This window comes from Botryllus schlosseri, chromosome 1, assembly GCF_051294905.1.
Source record: "Botryllus schlosseri isolate E-star chromosome 1, Bs_hap1, whole genome shotgun sequence".
Taxonomy (NCBI): domain Eukaryota; kingdom Metazoa; phylum Chordata; class Ascidiacea; order Stolidobranchia; family Styelidae; genus Botryllus; species Botryllus schlosseri.
The window spans coordinates 4,618,505-4,640,919 of record NC_137236.1 but is presented as its reverse complement, the minus strand read 5'-3'; the positions used below and the strand labels follow the sequence as shown (position 1 = coordinate 4,640,919).

The 22,415-nt window shown below is 38.0% G+C and overlaps 3 protein-coding genes and 2 long non-coding RNA genes across 7 annotated transcripts in view; 2 read left to right on the top strand and 3 right to left on the bottom strand.

The window, feature by feature from the left end:
• Positions 1-22,415, top strand: part of LOC145443231 (serine/threonine-protein kinase PLK1-like) — a 430,606-nt gene that overhangs the window by 72,264 nt on the left and 335,927 nt on the right. The window lies entirely within an intron of this gene.
• Positions 1-22,415, top strand: part of LOC145436146 (serine/threonine-protein kinase PLK1-like) — a 992,061-nt gene that overhangs the window by 695,793 nt on the left and 273,853 nt on the right. The gene's annotated exons all lie outside the window — the stretch shown is intronic.
• The window catches only part of LOC145446510 (uncharacterized), a 60,776-nt gene that overhangs the window by 36,603 nt on the left and 1,758 nt on the right, over positions 1-22,415 (bottom strand). The gene's annotated exons all lie outside the window — the stretch shown is intronic.
• On the bottom strand, positions 480-20,682 carry LOC145437375 (uncharacterized). The gene is made up of 11 exons (XM_080314595.1): positions 20,563-20,682; positions 20,272-20,292; positions 19,611-19,777; positions 19,015-19,146; positions 17,880-18,002; positions 9,693-9,868; positions 7,594-7,781; positions 6,446-6,601; positions 4,672-4,835; positions 2,402-2,532; positions 480-861 (listed from the first exon to the last, which is right to left on the bottom strand). The coding sequence occupies exons 1-5, from the start codon at positions 20,680-20,682 to the stop codon at positions 17,996-17,998; spliced, it is 447 nt and encodes a 148-aa protein (XP_080170721.1). The 3' UTR covers positions 480-861; positions 2,402-2,532; positions 4,672-4,835; positions 6,446-6,601; positions 7,594-7,781; positions 9,693-9,868; positions 17,880-17,995.
• LOC145448772 (uncharacterized) lies at positions 10,344-16,535 on the bottom strand. The gene is made up of 4 exons (XR_013918027.1): positions 16,097-16,535; positions 14,698-14,823; positions 11,416-11,604; positions 10,344-10,522 (listed from the first exon to the last, which is right to left on the bottom strand). It is a non-coding gene; the product is annotated as an uncharacterized LOC145448772 (long non-coding RNA).

Sequence of the window (22,415 nt, the reverse complement as noted above, 5' to 3'; positions counted from 1 at the left end):
GACTACTGGGCTACTCAAAAGTTTTTTCAGCAACGCTAGTTACATGACACACTTTGTATTTTGAAAAGTATAACATGATTTAGGCTAAGTCTGTATCCCTTTAACGAGTGAAATTGTCATATAAACTGGACAAGTGAACAAAACAGCTGTATCACGGTCACGGAATATCTTTTAATATTGAAACTATTCCTAATGTCGTCATTGGAAAATATACTCTTGAGATTAACTGCGTGTAGTACACCTCAGCCTAATCAACTTTTTCAATATACAGTAATTACTGAAGTAGGCTACTTTTCAGGTCTCTCATGATCTGCTCCCGCTAGTGGCTAGTAGTTTTGAAATGTCTCCACAATCGCTAGCTCTACTCGTGATTTAGCGGAAATTTACCTCGCGACTTTGACTTCCACTGCAAATCGAGTAAAAAGATTAGACTACTTTTGACCACCCCTGCACGCATCAAAACTGTAACGCCAAAAAAAGCCTATTGCAGAAATTCAATTCGACACATCTAATTCGATAAATTCTATCAGCTCGGTTTACAAGAGTTGGAATACGGAAACGAACAATACATTCCTATTATGCATTCATTCATTTATTCACTCCAAGCTCAAAAAGAGTGAATTGAAAGCTTAGATGATTAAATATGTAGAAAATAGATACAGATATATTGCTCGTTGTATTGAGCGTATCAAGATTCATCTTCTGAAGTAGAGTCTGCAAACATGATTCTTTCCAACATAAAATCTGTGTATCGCAAGCCAGTGCCCAAACTTTTGTAGGTTGTGAAGTTACTTTGGTGGTCGATGCAAGTCGCGGCTTCCATCAGAGGACACAGAATCACTTTGGCGAGTTCCTGCTGTCCTTTATGATAGAAAAGCATATATTAAAGCCCTCGCAGAAGTGATCAAAGTAATCAGATTTGCAAGTCAAGTAGAAGTAACTTCGTAAATTTACATGAAATTGCAAGCTTAACTAGATGGTGGTCAAAGTAGTTACCGATGCTACTCAAGTAGAGGTAACCTAGTTTACTGTCACTGAACTACAAGTAGTAAAGTTAAATTTGGTCCAAGTAGACAGGATATTTTAGCGAATCCATCATTTTCAAGTGCAATCACTTCGCTTCTACCTGTTCGAGGTGAGCAAAAATGGGCACGCATCGTTCTTTTAGAAAATGTAACAATTTCGTGGGTGGACAGTAAAATCTGAATTTTCATTCAATTTTTTTCATAATGAATTCGAAATTTCTAAACTCGTGTGCGTTCACATCTATCAGTTGGAATCGAACCAACTATGGTGTGCAGCGATTTTTTAGGCAACCTAACAATTTCATCAGTAAATCCCAGGAACCCGAAAAAATAGTTTGTTTTGGACAACCCTCGTGCTCACTGCTCATTAACGAAGTAGGTTTTCCCACTTGGACCACGTCTCAAGTACACATTGTTTTGAATACTTCTAGTTTACCATTCCAATTTTGTTAGCCAAACTGGGCTTAGAAAATCTACATTCTGCATACTTTCAAATCACAACTTCTACTCGTAATTTCCACTTCTACTTGAGTAGCAACCAGGATTGTAACCAAGTGACAAGTTTCCAAGTCACAAGTCAATCTCACTTTTATAGTGTTTCCAGTTTTGTCTGCCAAACTAGGCTTAGAAAATCTACATTCTACATACTTTCAAATCACTTCTACTATTCTTAATTTCCATTTCTACATGAGTAGCAGCCAGGGTTGTAACCAAGCGACAAGTATCCGAGGCACAAGTCAATCTCACTTCAATAGTTTTGATTCGAGTCAAGTCGAGTCATTTTCAATTCATCACCGAGTCAAGTCATAGTGTTGTGACTCAAGGTCAAGGTCATTGTGATCAGTTTTCAGTCCAATCCGGTTCAACTCGCTTTTTCATCTCTTCTCGAGTGACATAGAATGGCTCGCATTCATAACATCGTAATTGTCTTCAGTCCTAACAGTTTCTGGCCCTATTTTCCAAGTATCAGGACTGATAGACGAAATACCAATCATGTGGTGACTTGACTATCCTTCGAATTGACAATGAAATGGCTGTCGTGGCCATCTTGGACTCAAGTCATTACAACCTGGTAGCAACGTTAACTGCTACTCGAATTAGATTTATCATGTCTTAAACCGCTACTCCCAAATGTAATCGAGTAGAAATCCATGTTGTTACTTCTACTTCTACAACGCTGACAGCTACTTGCAGTACAATTTGTCATGTCTTAAAACCGTTTCTTGTACTTGAGTACACTGACAAAGTGGAAGTACTTCTTTACTGACCACCTCTCATTGATATAGTCTATCAGTATAGAATCATCACTTGTTGTTTTACAATGAAATTGCAACAATATTATTCGACTCGCCTTGATCAATTACTTGGACATGCACTCTCCTGGTTAGAGTGCTCAGGTATTGTTGGAGTGTGTAGTAGGACTCTATCATGTCTCTGTTGGCGCACAGAAGCATTCGCGTGCTATCGTTGAAAAGAACTTCGTTGCCGTTGACACATCGTGGGTAGCCTGAAACAGGGTTGTAATGACTCGAGACATGATTTTCTGATGACTCGAACCAAGTCATATGACTCGAGACTCAGACGGCCAAGATCGACATTTCATTAAAATTTTAAAGAACAAGTAAAGTAACCACCCTATTGGGATTTCGTGTATTGGTACGGGTATTTCAAAATGCGACAGGAGACTGTTAAAAATGAGGAAAATTAGTATTTTGCAAATGTGAACCATTCGATATCACCAAACAACATGATAAAAGTGGGTTTAACGTAACTTTAACTGGAAACTGAGAAGTTAACACAATGACTTGGACTCGGATCGAGTCATAACACCATGACTCGGACTCGAACCTCTGTTCCGTGAATTGGACTCGACTTGACTCGGTGGTGAATTGCAAATGAATCGACTTGACTCGAGTCAAAACTATAAAACTGAGATTGACTTGTGACTCGGAGGTTTATGACTTGGTTACAACCCTGGCCTGAAATATGAAGTGAATCAATCAAAATTCATACAATATTTTGGAGCACAAACAAACGTTTGAAGCAGACTTGTACGGACTAGCAGTTAGTTAACGATCAACTAACTGCTGCATTTCCGACTTCTGGTTTTCAAGTTGTCATTGCGAGATTTAAACAAAGAGTAGTTCTAGTTGTAGTTGCGAGTATTGAAAAGCGAGTAGTTCCAGTTCCAGTTATAGTTGCTAGTTTTGAAAAGTGACTAGCTCTAGTTGCGGCAACAGTGAGCTACTCCCACTCCCATTTTCGACTTGTAGGCTACATTATGACACTATAACTGCCACTATGTCTCAATATTAGAGTCAGGTGAATAACTCGATGTGCATTTAATTCGACAATATCGATATATGTCTTGCGGGAAGAATATGACAAACTTTCATTAAACCCCTAATTTCTCAAACAGACATGACGCAGAAACAGACGCTCTTCTCAGAATGCTTCTGTGGTGTAAAACCCCTGTTCTAGTTGCAAGTTTTGTAAAGTGAGCAATGCAGTTGCAAGGTTTGAAAAGTGAATAGCTCTACTTCTAGTTTAGCTTTAAAAAATAGAGTTATTCTAGTTGTGGATGAATATTTTGGAAAGTAAGTTCTAACTTCAGATTTTAAAGTGAGCAGTTCGAGATCTAGTTGTGAGTTTTGAAAAGTTCTAGTTCTAGTTGCAAGTTTTGAAAGTGTGTAGTTCTAGCTCTAATTTAAAAATCCTGTGATCTGTACAAACCTGATACCAAGATTTCCATACCAAATCCTGCTTTATCCGTCAAATTCGCCCATTTGCTGATCGGCTGGGTCTTCTGCCTCATCACTTGAATTGAAAGGAGTTTTGAAATACGAAAATTGAAAAGTCAGCCAGGGCTAAGAATCCTTTAGGTGAAGTCACACACCAGCAAGAGTTGAGATGTATCTGTTTAACACAACATGGACACGGAATTCCCAATAACTTTGAATTTAAACATTTCCTTTTGAATTTTAAGATCAGCACTGGCTCAGAATAATTTCGGATATCTGGTTATCGCCAGATTTGCGTCAATATCATTTTATAAACTGGATTGTAACAGGAAATTTCTGATATTTTAATCGGAGCAGACTTGGATAACTAGAAAATTATAATCTAATTTGTGAAATGTTTATATGCTCTCATTGTAATCTAATTTCCGGATTTCCTGAAAATACTACAGGAGAACTGTATAGTGCGAAGCGAGTCTAGCTTGCACCGAGATTTCCCATTTTCATGCCTATAAGAACGAACTACAATTTGATACGAAATGAACTTGATTCTAAGTCCAAGTTTTTGCAATTCCAGTAATTCTAATTATAATCTAATTTGAAGAAAAAAAACTGTGTAGCTCTAATACTAATTTTTACCAAGTTTGAAAAAAAAAACTATGCAGATATCATTCTAATTCTAGTCTAATGTAAAAAAAATATTGAGCTTCAATTGTTATTCTAATGTAATTTTGAAAAGGTGGAAATTTTCAAGTTGTCCAAGTCTGCTACAGAGTTGTCACTCATGAATTGATTTGACCCAATACCAGTTTCGGATTTCAAGATATTAAATCTCTGGTTCGTAGAAATACCCTACATTTCAGAGAGCTATCCGAAATAAAAATATCATAGATTACACAAAGACTCACCCATATTGATAGATGATAGCAAGCTGCTCGTTGAATTGTTATTGATCAATATCTGAAGCTGAGCATCCAATTCTGTCATATGGAAGTCTGGTGATTTGTTACCGCATATGATGGTCGCTCTGGCTTGTCACCAACAAGTGTCTGTGTCTCTGTATTAGTAGCACCTGTAAAATATAACAAGATTAAATTGATACAACTAGTCGACAATAGCATCACCTTTGTGATGAGTTGGTAAAACTTCATATAATTGATTAGAGTGTGAATTAATAGGATTCTTGAAATTCGAAGTCACACACCATACGTTTCCAAATCCACAGCGTGATTATCAGGCATCGTCACCTACACTAAGCGACAAGCGTAATAAATTAATAACGAAAAATAGTTTCAATACTTCTCTTTTGCTATTGGTTACCCGAAACCGCCGTTAGTCATATCTCAGCATAAATATTTCTCTTAGAGATCAACTCGCACAATAGCTTCAAAACAGTGATGCTTTAAAAATACGAAATTATTTTGCATGAAGTGTATCTGGCATTTTCCTTGCGGCCACAAGCAATACTTATGTCACCTTTTAAAGTTATTACAACTGTTATTAACTTCATGGTACGGGGTACTGGAATACTATACTGAAATCTAACATTACATTCGGATTCAAATCACCCAGATACTCGATTTTACCCAGCCCTACAGCTTAGCAAGATTGGCAGGCTCTGTAATGTATCGTGACAAGAGCATGACCAATATCAGATTTTGAAGTCACAGAAAAAGCAGATATATTAGGTAGACACTCAAAAGGTCTGGTATCTAGATCAACCCTTTGTAATCAGCCGGTCTACATAAAAAAACAAACACAAAATGCCATCCACAGGGCTTGAAACAACACCCAATATATTGCCGTGAACCTGAAGTAGCCACCTAGCATAGCCAAGCCACCTGTAATTGAGTGAAAACTCTACTGACTACTTCGACCATCTATGTCTGTAGTCTAGAATTATGACATATGAATGTCCCCAGTCAAACAGTCATAGATTAGAGTTGTCTAACTCCCTACTACCAAGTTGTGACGTCATCAAGATTGTTGATATTGTATCGCCGCTCATGGCCAATACCGATATTTCTTTCAAAGTCTGATACAGACTCGATATGATCGGTAAACTACTACTTGTCGGGGACCGATACTAGATTAGTCTACTCGACACTCAGTACTAGACTCAGAATCGATTCACACAGAAACTTGATTTGGTCCAATCACACTGATCCGGCTTAATTACACTAATTACAGCGAAATACCTGTAAGCTAATTCATATTCAATTTGTGAAATGTTTCTACGTTATTATTTTAATTCTAATCTAATTTCTGATTTTCCTGAAATTGCTACGAGAGAACTGTATCATGTAAAACAATCCAAGCAGATATTTGCCATTCCCGTGCTTATGAGAATGGACTCTGATTTTAAATGTACCGAACTTGATGCAATTTCATAGTTTTCGCGAATTCAGTAAATCAAATTCTAATGTAATTTCGAAAAACCTGAGTAGCAATGATTTTGATCATAAACTATTTTGAAGAAAACTATATATCTAGCTATAATTAGTATTCTAATCTAATTTGGCAAATATTGTGTAGCTATAATTCTAATTCTAGTCCAAGTTGAACAAAAAACTGTATTTATAATTGTAACTGTATTGCAATTTGAATAGCTTAAAAGTATCTAGTTGTCCAAGTCAGGCCGCAATATATCACAACGTTATCGTAGAATTATAAAAAGCTCACCATTGAACGTCGTCTCGAGTTGATGTGTTGTGATAATGTAATAGAGGTAGTCAAGAAGGTGTTCGGTAGTTGTTGAGGTATGTAGCCTTGCAAAAACTGGCTTTGGACTCAACTTGCTTTCCGGAAGGTCGTTGAGATGAGTCAATAGATAACATTCTGTGGATAAAATTACAGTAGGTCAGTGTTGTTTGGATCAAGTTGCCTTCAAGTCACAAGTCATCCAAGTCTTTGCCAATCTTGACTCGAGTCAAGTCAAGTTACTATTTATTAGTCACAAGTCATATCAAGTCATTGCATATTTTGACTCGAGTCAAGTCAAGTTATTATTTTCTAGTCACAAGTCATATCGAGTCATTGCATATTTTGACTCGAGTCAAGTCAAGTTATTATTTTCTAGTCACAAGTCATATCGAGTCATTGCATAGTTTAACTCGAGTCAAGTCACTAGGTTTTAGACGGTCACTCGGATCAAGTCAAGTAAATCTTCGAGTCACAAGTCATATGACGTTATTACACAATTTGACTCGAGTCAAGTCGAGTCTGGCCGTCAAACGGTGGCCTACCGGCCAACAATGTATATCTACAATAGAGCAAAACGTTCATCAAGTTGCCAATAGGTATGTTTGTTGGTCAGATGACTCTTAATACCAGAAATTACCGATAATCTTGGACACAATGATTCAAGTGCCCGAATCTGAATCGAGTATCAATTCTGATCGTTCGAGCTCAGTAGTGAGAGATGATTCTTTTCCAGTGCTAAAATGACACGTTCCTTCATAGTAAGAGTGAATTTATCGACAAGAATTATAGTTTCTACACTGATTTCCTCTGTGGAAGGTTGTAAACCTCGATTGGTCGTATCGCAGCATGCAAAACATGTATAACAAAACTACACACGTTAGTAGGAATGACATATCTCTGAAGGAATCAACTCACAGCATTGCCACAAAGTGCAATGAAATAAGCACGGCCGAAAAAACACAAAATTATCTTTAATATCATGTAGAACTGCATTCATAATGTTGTTGACGCTGTAATGAATGCTACTCAAATCCTCGACTCGATTTAGAATAGAATTACTCGGGTGCGCAATATTTTACACCTCTACACCTAAGACCCTTACAACACCAATGCTGCGTCATACTCACAAAACACAACCCATTGACCGAGTGTCCACTTTGAAATTGTGTCATTACTTCCCTACAACTCCCGGGGCAATATAGTTGGATGTGCCGCAAAACGTGTTCCTTGTTTGGCTGTCAAAGTCGACTCTGGTAGCTAGGTCAAAATCTCCAATCTTCATGTTGTTGCTCAGGAATAGATTCTCCAGCTTTTACTACAAATTTCACATTTAGTTACACAAGCATTCAGACTGGTACAAATTCCCAATTTAGTTAGTTGATGGCCAACAAACTACTGCTTTTTTAGTAGTTGTAGTCGCGGATTTGAAAAGTTTAGATGTCGGACAACTAGAAAACACGTTTCATGTGAATCGTGATGCCATTTTACCTGTTGTGTCATGTTCTCATTTCTTAGTTCATTGCAATTCAGTAATTAATATGTTAGTTAAGTGGTTAGTTGTGGATTCTTAACGGTCATTTGTTCCAGTTATAGTTGAAAATTCTGGAAAGTGAGTCTAGTTCTAGTACTAGCAGCACATTTCCATAAATCCAGTGGTTGGTACAAGTCCGGTATCACTGCAACCAAATGTTACCTTGATATCAGTTTGAGTAATCTTACCATCGTGACGACAAACAACTACCAGCAGAATCTGTTGCATGTAATAACGAGTCTCTGGTTCTGTGATGACTTGCCTTCTTTTGTGAAGGTTCATAATTTCATCATCTTCATTTGTGATGGTCAAATTCGACAACTAATTTTGCATATCGGTGAGCCTTTCTAATTGAAATTACATGAATACATGTCCTATGTAGGTCTTGGTGAAACGCGAAGCACCCAAGTGATTCGATTATAATTCCCATTATAGAAGGCTGTAAGCATCGGTGACATATCTGTGAGTCGTGATCAACCAACAGCAAAGTGTAATGAAATAGGTGTAGTCGAAAAAATACAATATTATCTTGATGTGCAACTGGCGTTATATTGTTTGCGGCTACATACTTAACTTTCTACACCTTTCATACTGCTATATTGTCATTATAGATGGTACTCGAGTTCTTGACTAGAAGTCTAATACTCGATCTAGAATCGATTCGCTCAGGTACTCGATTTTGCCCAGCCGTAACCATATTATAGAATTTTAAAAATCTCACTGTTGCAACTTGGCTCAAGTTGACTTTCCGATAATCAGGTAAGCAGGTTGTCGGTAGTTGTTGTGGAATGTAGCCGTGGAAAAGTCACTGGACAGAGCTTGCTTCGCGGTAAGTCGTTGTGATGGGTAAATAGAAGACATGCTGGGAAAAATCATGATAGGTTAGCGTTGCAAACGAGTCAGTATGTTCGAGTCACAAGTCATAATTGAGTCATTGCATATTCTAAATGGAGTCCAGTTACTAGATTTTTCAATGTAACCATGGCACTATGGCTCGAGTCGAGTAGTGAGAGATGATTTTTTTTTCAGTAATGAAATGATACGCTTCTTGCCACCAACAGTAAATTTAATAACAAGAACTATAACTTGAATACTATTTTCCACTGAGGAAGGCTGTGAACATCGATTGGCCGCATCACAGCTTAAGAAATATATAGTAATAAAGCACAGTGTTAGTGGAAATGACATTTCTCTGAAGTCGTGATAAACACACAGCATTGTCACAAAGTGCAATGAAATAGGCATCGTCAAAAAATAACAAATGTAATCTGACATTATGTTATTTGCGGTAGCATAAAAGATACATATTGCAACTTGCACATCTTTCATACGGTTATGGCTCCAGAAACAACACAACCCAAGTGTGTGAGGTTTATCTAGGCTCCTTCTCGCCATCTTATCCGTGTATGGCAGTAAGCGGTGTCTTAAAAGCCTAGAAGTGGCTGTGTTACAAGTCGACAGCTACGGAATAAAAATTCAGAAAACTGGCCTGGTGTAAATGACCATTGTCGTCGACAAACACCATGAATAACTCAAAAAATACCGTTAAGGCGACATAATGAGTGATACACGAGTCGAAGACTAATACTCGGCTCAAAAGGAAATCGCTTATGCGCTTGATTTTGCCAAACTCTATTTCTAACGCCCTTGCAGCCCTTTTTATTGAATTCCAGACGAGTGTTGCATCATACTCACAAAATACAACTCAGCAACCAGATGTCCATTTTGAAACTGTGTCCATTCTTGCGGACCAATATAGCTGGGAGTGGCACAAAAAGTGTTCTTCAATGGTTGTCAAAGTCGACATTGGTAGCTAGGCCAAGATCTTCAATCTTCCACTCCATGTTGTTGTTCAGGAAGAGGTTCTACAGCTACCAAGACAAATCCAGTTGAGCAACTGAACAGACTTGCACAAACTGACAAACTAGTTGGTTGATGGTCAACTGACTAGTGGCTTTGGGAGCAGTTCTAGTCTAGTTCTAAATGAAGATTTTCAGAAAAATAGTTACCGAACAACTAGTTGACACAATCTCGATACCGGTGTTTTGATCTGTGATCCCAGCAAACACAGTACAGACCAAAGATGTAGAAAAGCCGAGCCGATATAGTAGATATTAGATCTTGGCAGGTCGTAGAAAGGGGGATTTTGTGTCGACTCAATTCAACGTCTTTTCCATGTCCTTCAATAATGTAAATATTATGCAGATGCTACAGCCTTTAAACATGGTGAGTAGAATGTAGATCCTACGTTAGAAGAAGAAGATCCTGATATAATAACCTGTTTTCTACCACTATGGGCTTAACCTGATCACGGCTGCGTACACACACCACATTATTTACTACATATTAATCACATTTGTGATAATTTAATTTCAAACGAATTGGCAATAATGCCGTTGTAAAAAATAAAACGAACAAACGAACGAATGTCTTTAGAAAGAAAGTGAAAACAGTCCTTATCATCAGGTTTCATCTTCTGATGAGCCAGTTAAATAACCAGCATGCGGCCTTTTCTTTTCAACACCCTGCAGAAATAAAATGAAAATGATGATTAATAGCTAAGACATTCGTACTGCGAAAATGGCAGAGGTAGCGACTAACGAATGACTCCTACATTTTTTTCGCCCATACTTACTAAAATGGATTCGATTCTGAACTATTTCCACTCATGTTTTCAAGTTTTATTATTATATTTTTTAATATTATATGACTAGAGAACTGACTTCAATCGTCACTTCGACTTGATTATCAAGATCAACGATGACTACTTCAGCACTCTTTGAAAACAGCCACTAACACAAAAAGAATTCTTGACTAAAATTTCTTCACATTCTGTTCAAAATGATCAATTCAACAATCCAAATGAATCAGTTATTTGGCAGCTAGTTGGAGAGATATATACTCAAGTCTAGAAAGTGGAATGATACTCTGCATGGAAAGCTGAAGACCTAATAATATTGTGTACAGAGAACAAAACATTTGAGTGGCGGCACTGGTATAGACATTAATAAATCATTAGAATTGACAGCAAGATAACCAGCAAGACATTAAAATGAGAATTAGTGCAGCTTCTTAGGCTGTAGTGATACTCAGCCAGTAATTGACCTAGCAGAGAGCAAAACGTTGTAAATAAAGCGAGCGAAACCTCCGACAAATGATACGATAAAACATTAGAATCGACAGTCTTACTAGAAGCAGAATAACAATCATGAGGGGTTAGAGAACAGAAGCCCGGGAAGTGACCATCAGAAATTACTGCATACTGGCCGAACAAATCCATGACCACTAACAAATGGTCTTTCAATAGTCAATATTGATACCAAATGACACCACCCCTATTTCATAGCAACATTTAGCAAATACAGCGCTGGAGTCAACCTTATATAAGCGCTAACCAAACGCCCATTAGTTTTCCCACCTACTACTTCGCGGATGGAAATACGCATTAAAGCGAACGGACGCGACTTGTCACAGCACTCTTGCTATTTCTGCTCCTTTTTTCTCTTCGTTCCTCTTCTCTGTCGCTTCCGCTTGAGGAGAGAAACAGTCGGCCGCGTTTACGGATCGTGAATTCCCGGTGGGTGATTCTTCCTCGAATGGTCAGCACCTTGAAAATTGAGAACAATGTTGTTGCAAAATGCATGACAATTTGAAAGTTACATCATTCTAATTATTCCAGTTATGGCCGTGAATCGTTACCATTCTAATTATTCCAGTTATGGCCGTGAATCGTTACAAGTGCGGTAACCATAAGAATTATTACTATACTTCAACTACAAATACAATATATTGTATAAAATGATTACCAATTCTTTTACGTTGATCGAGTCCCAAATAGATGAAATATGTCAAAGAATTTGCTAAATTTTTGTATAATTTGACAGATTCCGAAATCTTCTCAAAGTGCACCTTTCAAAAATTTGATATCAAGACTCCCAACATTTTACAATTCGAAGTTGGATGGCTTTACCAATACAAGCAAACAGTTTGTATCGCAATTGACGATTATGTAGAGAACGCTGCGAGACATATGAGTAGGCCTACCCTAAAACGTTTCTCTGACATGGACATTAGGGCTCTTAAAATATGACTTTTTCTCAAATCGTTCTGGCTACTTGATAAAATTGTTAGGTTACCTGATTTAAGCCTAAACACAAAATTTGGTTCAATTCCAGCCAGTAACCGCTTTGCTACAGGAGAAGAAAGTTTCTATTTATTATATATAGCTTTCAATACAATATCCATTGTATAATAATATTTATTAACTCGAAGACTTTTCGGGTGCCTCTTTCAAGAGTTAACGGCACACTAAAGGGATTTGAACAGATTTAAAAGCAAAACCAAAAAGGCAAAGTATGACGCAACAATCAAAATCACAAACCATGAAATTCGCATTGTACCAATGGCAACAATAACAAACTATGAAGTATACGGACATACGGTACTATAGTAGCAACGCAATTCGTAAATAAACAGTTACACACACGAAACAAGTGAACTAATGGGAAATTTGTAGGTTATAGAGAAAATCTTTTTGTCTGCATAAAATAGGTTTGTTCAACTGAAAAATAGTAGACTCCAGCACTTTTAGATGAAACGAAGACCTACCACGCGCAATGACAGTGAACATATTGTCATCATAGTGCTGTGCACAGGCGAGGTTTTCACTCAAATGCTGACCGATTGACGAAGCATATGCTTGGTAATCGTCATAGCAGTCTGTTTTGGCAGCCAATTTGCACTGGCGTGTGAGCTCCGTGCGAGTATTTGCGCATGTTTTTGACCGAATCAATTTTGGGATATGCTGCTTGATACGCTCAAACAATCTTTGAGATGTACGTCCTACATACCTACTATCACAGTGGCACTTGTATTGGTAAACAACATTACTTGCATTAAAGGCAGGAAGTACATCTTTTCGAGAGTTGGGCAACATGGGTTTCGTTGTGTACACCACATGCGTGTTTACGCTGTAATAACAACGGTGAACAGCCGACTTAATGAGTTTTTCAAAACGGTTGGACACGTTACCTAGCCAAGATAAGTGTAAAAATGCCGGGCATTTTTCTGGTCCGTATTCGGGAGCTATATCCGATTTTTTCAAAACCCTGGAGATGGAGCATTTTAATATCTGGTCTGGATAGCCATTTTTGGACAGAATCAAGTGGATATCATCCAATTCACGTGACAGTTTTTCCGGTGAACAAATGCGCAAGGCCCGATTGACAAGAGATGAAATAAGGTTTAGTTTACGCCGCTTCGGGCAGAATGAATCCCAACGGATATAATGACCAGTGAAGGTAGGTTTTCTGTACACCGACGTTAGAAACGTTTGTCCTGATCTCTCTACTAAGACGTCTAAAAAGGGAAGGGCAGCATCAGTTTCCTTTTCCACGGTAAATTGTAGAGCTGGATGGAGAAAGTTCAATTTTTCAAAGAAATTATCACACTCTCGCTCATTTTTAAAGGCAACAAGGGTGTCATCGACATATCTAAAATAGAGGAGAGGTTTTGCGACGTTTTCAAACAATTTCTTTTCATGGTATCCCACGAATATATCGGCCAAACTAGGTCCCAACGGTGAACCCATCGCAATGCCATTGCATTGGCGGAACATCGTGTCATTGAAGCTGAATTCAACGCTACTAGTAGCAGTTTGCAACAATTCAAGAAATATTTCACGCGGTAGTTTCGGAGGTTCAAGCGTGCCATCATAAAGTGCGTCTGCGCAGATTTCGAAAGTTTCCGACAATGGTACGTTGGTAAAAAGACTTTTCACATCAAATGAGCCAAGAAATACATTGGACGGATTTAATTTGGCGCGTTTCAATTCGTCTACAAACGTGAACGAGTCGCGAACACAGTGGTGCGTATACAAGGATCGAACTGGCTCAATGACGGTGTTAAGCCATTTGGCTAAATTATGTTGTGCCGATCCACACATAGACAATATGGGGCGAAGAGGTACATTATCTTATATAAAAATAAATAGGTAATAAAAATTTGAAAATTTTCTGTTCACCCCATGAAAGTGTTAGGCTGTCTATAGAAACGATGCTCACCAAATTTGGTTCAATTCCAACCAGTGGAAGCGGAGATATTGCCGTCGAAAAATTTGGATTTGAATAAAATAGTATTTACGGTGACCGATTCTTTGTTTACTTATTAAAGTTGTGCTCACCGTAAGTACTATTTTATTAAAATCCAAATTTTTCGACAGCAATAACTCCGCTTCCACTGGTTGGAATTGAACCAAATTTGGTGAGCATCGTTTCTATAGACAGCCTAACACTTCCATGGGGTTAACAGAAAATCTTCAAATTTTTTACTATTCATTTTTATATAATAAATAGGAACTTTCTTCTCTTGTAGCAAAGCGGATACTGGCTGGATTTGAACCATATTTTGTTTGTAGGCTTAAATTAGGTAACCTAACAATTTTATCAAGTAGCCAGTACGATTTGAGAAAAAAAGTCATTTTTGAAGAGCCCTACTGTTCATGACCGTCCACGTTTAGAGTTGCATCTCAAAGATGCTAAAATAAGCCTAAATATAATCCAAGCAATACGATCGTCCACTTTGACTGACTGAATTTCTAAAAACACCTTGATAGCTTCCACATCTTACGTTTATATATACCGTCTGCTATCGGCACAACAAAGTAGGCCTATTTAAAAATACCAAAACAGATTCAACATACCACATCTCTTGCAAAGGCTTTTGCTTTCATTCAATTTTCCATCAAACTTCTTTAAATCCTCCTTTGTGGTGAGTTGCTTTGGAATTCTTCTAGGATCAATTCCGATATCGTTTTATCATATACAATCTATGGCGGAATAAAAGTTTCGGATAAGTTCTAAAACGAACACAATTTTCCACACAAAAGTCAATTGCCACACGAAATGCCAAATGCTACGGTCTCATTTTACAAGGTATGGCGAGGAAACGTAGTGGTACGTTCCATTATAGCTAAACACCAATGAATTGCGGGTTCGAGCGTGACACGTCGACTCCATAATTCCTACCGAAGTGTTGGCCGTTTATCTAGGCTCCTCCTCGCCATCTGATTCGCATAGCCGATGGGCAGATGGTTGCCGATGCACCCGGCACTTGGTGAATTCGGCCGCACAAACTCGGCACTTGGTGAATTCGGCCCTCGGGAAATTTTGAAATGAAGTGTATTTACAGCTATTAATATGAATTATCAAACTAATAATAGTATTATCAAGTGATTCGTCAATCTTGTAAGGAGGTCAGGGCATCCGTAGATCGCGCAGTCACGGCGTGATTAGATCACGGATTGCGTAGCCACGGGAAATAACACAGCGCTCATATACCGACCACGCGCGGTCTGCTTGGAATCGATGGCGTGAGTCACGGGCCTGTGTCGTGTAAGTTTTGAGAAGATGGATCTTGGCGTTGTATGTGAGATCAAAACTGTGGAACATCAAGCGGCGCTTCTTCGTTTATCGATCACGACAAGCCAGTGTTCCTCATCAACAAATGTTTCGCATGATCAAGTCAAAATAAATTATTTTTTGCCTTTGGAGAGACGATTCCACTCTGGGATTAGGGTGTCTCGATGACACGGTTGAAGGATCCCAAGATTACGAGATTTACCACGAGCCACGACACGTTTAAATTTCCTTTTTGATACTGGTCATTCATACTAAATGCATTTCTAATGCGAAGGTGTTCTAGTGCCAATTCCTCCAAGGGCCGAGTTCACCAAGTAAAGAGCGTCGCGTTATTTCCCGCAATTACGCAGTCTGTGATCTAATCACGCCGTGACTGTGTGATCTACGCATGCCCTGACCCCCGTACAACATTGACAACCACTCAAAGTGCCAAGTTCACCGGCAAACATTCCAGTAACCAATCATGGTGACCGGTACCGCTATGAGATCTACCACGGCCGAATTCACCAAGTGCCGAGTTTGTGCGGCCGAATTCACTAAGTGCCGAGTTCACTGGTAATCGGGCAGATACGGAATAATAATAATAAGATCCGGCCTGGTGTAAAATGACCAGTGTAGTCGAACCACCACCATGAACACCACAAACAAACAAATAAACACCTAACATGGAAAAGAAATTACCTTTGCAGCCTTTGACAAACACAGTTACCATTGAAACCAGCAATTAAGGTCTTATTCGAAAGCAGAATAACAACTGTTTTAGTGGACATATCAAATCAAATGTTGGAAAGTTCATGTAAAATAGCCCAAAATATTATCTTACTGTGACCATATTCCATCAATATAGTCTGGCTAGCTAAATTCTCTGGGCCAACATAATCAAGCTGCGTTTGGTTTCAACGATTAATAATCTTGTCACTGGATTCGAGGTATAATTGCACTCAAATATCAAATTTTGCTCCATTAATCAACATCAAGTTGAAAATGTCCATTCTTGCACCAACTTTTATAAAATCATGAATCAGTGTTCTACAGGAATGTATCTATATGACTTATATACCTAGAAAATTCAAGCATAAATATTATGATATACCGTAGGTATCGGTACCGGTAATTCAGATGTTTGAAGCGAATTATAGTGGTCTAATTTCACTAAATTAGAGCGAAATGCCAGCAATATAATTATAATCTAATTCGGAAAAACGGTTTAGCTCTAATTCTAACCTGGAAAAGCTGAAACTTTTCTATAGTTGTCTACACCTGTTTTGCAGAAAGTCAAACAGCTCTAGGCGTCATATACTACAGGCAATTCGAAATACCCCATAAGCTATATGCTACTGCATATATACCTTTAACCCGCTACCTCAGTCAGTCACAATTCCTATATATTTACGGCATTTACCATACAGAAAGAGCGAACTATGCCTGGGTGCGACCTGTTGCGCGTCAAATCTTTGTATGGCGCGATGGCGTAAAATTTGAATCGGCGAAATATTCTAGAAGTCACGCATCGATAATCATATTCCTAAACGTACAACATATCACTTATTTAGTTATTCTCTGAATAAAACTATTAACCATACTCGTTGAACATGCGAGATTACCGAAAGAGCGAATATATATATAATGAAGATCATATATATCAGAGGAAAACAAAACTATTCGACCTTAGAGCAACAACACGAATATACAACACCGGTGACATCCTCACGCAATAAAACGAAGGGAGAACATTGTTTTCTAATGGATAGAACGAAGCTACCGCATGAGATCGAACAAAACCGGATAGAATTCATCGTGATTGAATGTACCGACAAAGTCATCCTTTCTACGTATTTTAGTCGTACCCGCGAGAGATAGAAAATTTGCATTATTAGGTTAACTACCGGATATAACGAAGCCTAATGCATGAGATGGAACAACACCGAGTATGAATTTATTCTGATTGAATATAACCACAAGACCATCCTACTACGTATTTTAGACATTCCCTCGACACTTAGAAAATCAGAACCTAATCGAGATGATCCCGGATGATCCTTTTACGGTTTTGTGTTTGCTGGGATGTTCTTGCAGATATTGCTAGGTCATCATCACTAACATTATCCTAGGGGCAGGACTCATGGTCAAAATTCCTCCCATTTTGAACTAAAAATGCTGTTCTTTGGAAATGTCGATGCTATCTCTGATATTTTTAGCCCGTTTGTGATTCTCATTATCTATTATTATTAGTCGGCCATATTTTTAGTGAAATTATGTGCAGATATTTAACAGTCGTTAGTCCTAGTTGTATCAAAGTCAGTAGTTCAAAAACTAGTTGCAACTTTGGAAAAGTGAATAGGTCTAGTTGTAGTTCTGAATGTAGAAAATTTAGTAGTTCTAGTTCCGAGTATTGAAAACTGAGTACTAGTTTTAGTTACACAATGAATATCCAGAAGTCTAGTGCCACTACAACCAAAGTCACCTTGATATCTCTGTGAATGATCTTACAATCATGAAGATAAACGACTCCAGGCAGAATCTGATACATATAACGAGTCTCTGGTTCTGTGATGGCGCGCCTTCTTTTGTGAACTTCCATCAGACACTGACAACAAAAATCAAAAGTCATGGAATTGATTGAATGAAAGCAACAATGTTATTTGTTGGAACATCTAAAACCATAGTTTCCACTTGTTTGAGCTACTAGGCAACAAACGATTCGACAACAAATTTGGCAGACTGGAGGACTTTTCAAATTAAAAACTTCATTTTGTGTTGCTTTTTTGATATTAGACATGAAATCGAGTAGCATAGTGATTCGATTCTGAAACAAGTATTAGCCTTTGAGCCGATTATCACTTATTATCACGCCACAGCAGTATGGAAGATGTGGAAATTTCAAAAATGTACTTTTTATGCGACCACAAGCAAGATCATGTCAGTTTTACATCGCAATAAAGATAATTTATATATTTTAACCATACCGGTACGGTACCGATTTCATTGCACTCTGCAACAATGCTGTGGGTTGATCACGACTTCACAGACATGTCTTTCCAGTAATATGTGTAGCTTTCTACTACATGTTACATTTATTGCGATACGACCAATCCAAGTTTACAGTCTTCCACAATGAGAAAATACATTCGAAACCCTAATTCTCATTGGTGAATTGACTCTTAGTTTATTGTTCATCATTTCGACTTTTGTGGCAAAGACCATATAATTTCATGACACAAAACAATATTAACTCACTCCTCGACTCGAATCATTAGACAACGATCATATAGTTGTTTACCTAGAAAATTTACAGCTTTTCAAAACTAGTTTTGAATTAAAATCATACACTACACTTTTTTTTTTCAAAGTTAGATTAGAAATATAGGAACCATCTTTTTCCAAATATACTTGAAATTAGAATCACAGATACATCATTTATTTACAAATTAGACTAGAATTACTGAATTCGCAGAAGAAATACTCCAAAAATCAGTTCACTTGATATTAATTGGTTATCCAAGGTCTGTTACTGTTCGTATTAAACTTTACAGAGCTGATGCATTCGTGACCGGCACAGTTTGAGAGACATTACAGTTGTAACGAGGAAATGCTTTTACCCTTCTTTTGCACAACGCGAGAACGACGTAGACAAATTTCGCGAAATCCAACGACGTGCTTGTGATTCAAACTGTGATGGAGATGATCTCTTGACAAATTTCGTCTTTCTGGTGATCATTCGCGAGAAATGCCTGGAATTCAGATACCCGGATACCAGTTTCAGTTGCGGATTTCGAAAAGTGAATAGTTCTAGTTCTATTTGTGCACCACAACCACTTACTTGACTGACTTGTGTAATTAGTGCAAGTATACGGCAAATCCTGTTTTGTTACTGAGCACCTCTGCTTTCACGTGTCGAGATGCAGCCTTTCTAGTTTAGTTCACTACCGAGTAGAACAACGGCTGCAAAGTTGTATAAATCAATGCACCGAAGATTTGGAAATGTGCCTGAAGCTGGTTGTTACAGTATTTCAATATCGGTCAAATATAGGTACCAAAGTTATCGGTGAAGGTACTACTTATCGGAATTGGCTCATAAATACAATATCCCTACTTATCATGAATGAGACTCGAGTGCGAAACTAGAATCGCAATACTCGGTTCAGAATGGATTCACATATGAACTCGGTTTTGCCGAGCCCTTCAAAATTCTCACTGTTCAAACTCTGCAGAGGACGCCTTTGCTGCAGTTGGCTTTCCGAGAACCTGGGATCCATGATCAAGCAGGTTGTGGGCAGTTTCTGAGGAATTCAGCTGTTGAAGACCTCGCTGGCCAGCACTTCCTTTACAGAGAATCGTTGAGACGGGTCGCTCGCCGACATTCTAGTGAGAAAATCACACATAGAAAATTTTTAGCTCTGTCGAATTAGATTAGACTTAGAATTACATAATTACACCTACAAAGTTTTTTTGTATATTAGAGTAGAATTGGAATTATAGCTACACAGTCATTTCCAAATTACATTAAAATTAAACTGACAGCTACACAGATTTTCACGAATTAGATTTGAATTAGAATTTCTTCAAATTAGACTAAAAATTACTGAATTCGAGAAACCTTGGACATCGAATGAAGTTCAGTCTATATCAAATTGGAATTGAATCTCATAAGCACAACAATGCAAATGTCTGTACATTGAGCTTGGCACGTTTCACGCTATAAAGTTTTCCTGTAGCAATTTCAGGAAAACCAAAATTAGACTACTCAATAATGATCTAGTTGTCCAAGCCTGATCGCTACGATAAACCAGAAGTCCATTTTTACGGACCATGACCACCTCTGACCTAGTACAATGTACTGCTGTAAGCAACGCTACCTTGATATCCCAGTAGAGGATCTTTTGAATAGAGTCCAGTTACTCAATTTTTGGAGGCAAGTCAGTTTAAAATGCCGATTCTATCTCCTATAGTTTTTAGCTCATTTGCGATTCAAAAATTAATTTATCTGGTATTACTTGGCTATATTTTAGCTAGTTAGTTGGGATTTTCAACGGTCGTTGGTTCTAGTTTTGGTTACGAGTTTAGAAAACTGAGTAGTCCTTGTTGTAGTTGCACATACTAAAAATCCAGCAGTTTGCACTGTTTGGAACCACCGCAAACAATGTTACCTTGATATCTCTGTGAATAATCTTACAATCGTGAAGGTCAACGATTCCGAGCAGAATCCGCTGCATGTAATAACGTGTCTCTGCTTCTGTGATGAAGCGTCTTTTTTTGTCAAGATCCATCGGCCACTGTCAATGAAAATCAAAGCTAATCGGTTTGATAGAATGAAATCAATAGCAGTGTTTGTTGGGTACATATAAATCAGTGGTTCTCAACCGTTTTGAGTTCGAGCGCAGGTGAAAATTCAACAACAAATTTTGCAGATCGGTGAACGTTCTAAGTTAGAAGTTTCATATCACGCTGCCATTTTGATATTTGACTTGTTATACGTAGGGCCGTGCAAAACGGAATACCAGACTGATTTAAAACTGAACCGAGTATTAGCCTTTGAGTCACATCGAGTATATCAGTAAAACTCATTGTGTCATGAGAACAGCGTGAATGATGTATAAAGTTCAAATAAGGACCTTTGATGCAACCACTAAGAGTGCAATCCCAGTCATTCATTTAAAAGAACTTTAGTTGCCGATCAACGAGAAAACATGTGTCTTCATTTGGTGTGAATCATGATAGCGTTGTTCTTGCAGCCAGCTTAGAGTCATCACTACTAAGAAAGAAGCAGCATCGGGGTGGTTTTATAATCGAAACCCTCTGATTTTAAACTCGAAAACATGTCATATTGAAATGCTAATTCTATCTCGAACATTCATTAGCTCATATAAAATTCAGTATTTCGTATAATCAGTTGGGCCTATTAGTTAGTTAATTAGGGATGTTTACTACGCTTTCACTCGGACTTGAGAAGAATTGAGGTACTAAAACTGATCAAAATGGTTATTCTACTCCAGCAGTTCCATATGCTGCCCTATGGAATGTGTTTAGAACTAGGACTAGAGATGAATTGTACAGTCAGAAGATATTACCACTTCATCAATGTCAGTAGGTGGTTTATTTTAATATATATATATCGGCAAATTTTGCGACGTCACGACATGGTAGCACTCAGGGAAAAGTATCATTTGCGATTGCTACATTGGGAATATTCATCTATTTCTCTTAAGTTACAAGTGGTCACATTGGTACTCGAGCATTGAAGTAGAAGTAACATTGTAAATGTCTACTCGAGCATACGCAGAAGTAGCGATTTCAAAGTAGGTACGGTAATACGGCAAGTGTGTTAGACCTGGTTTTGCGGAAAAACTGGACTGTTACATAGGAGGTACAGATGCATCCTTTCTAGTATATTTCATGTCCAAGTCTAGCAATGTCCCTAAAGTTGTTCAAATCAATGCTCGGAAGGTTTGGAAATGTGCCATACGCTAGTTGCCATATTGTTTTAATATAGGCCGAATATATCGGGGTTATCGGCGAAAGTGCTGCTTATCGATATTGGCTAAAAAATGTGATTTTGGTCGGGCTTTAGCTATCATGAATGAGCTTCGAGTACGGGACTAGAAATATAATAATCGGTTCAGAATCGAATCAAACAGGAATTCTAATTTGCTGAGAGCTACAAAATGTCTCACTGTTCAAACTCTGTACAATTTGCCTTCGCTGCACTTGGCTTTCCGAGAACCTGGGCGCCATGGTCAAGCAGGTTGTGGGCAGTTTCTGTGAAATATAGCCGTTTAAATACTCGCTCACCTGCACTTTCTTAAAGAGAGTCCTTGAGAGGGGTCGCATGCCAATATTCTAGTGAAAAATTCAAAAATAGTAACAAAATCACAGCTAGTAACTCATATTTTTATGAGATTGTTTGGGAATCAAGATTTGTGGATTTAAAACCATAATATCAATCAAGATTTGGATTTGAAATAGTAAAGTATTCCCGTAGTTCGATAGGAAGAGATTCAAG

Bases quoted from the DNA above. Each gene is read 5' to 3' on its own strand.
- LOC145437375 (XM_080314595.1), bottom strand. From the start codon at position 20,682: ATGGATCTTGACAAAAAAAGACGCTTCATCACAGAAGCAGAGACACGT. The intron at 19,778-20,271 runs GTAGCGTTGCTT...TTTTCTCACTAG, and splicing joins TCCTCTACTGGGATATCAAG to AATGTCGGCGAGCGACCCGT. The intron at 19,147-19,610 runs GTGAGAATTTTG...TCTGAATTCCAG, and splicing joins TCCTCTGCAGAGTTTGAACA to GCATTTCTCGCGAATGATCA.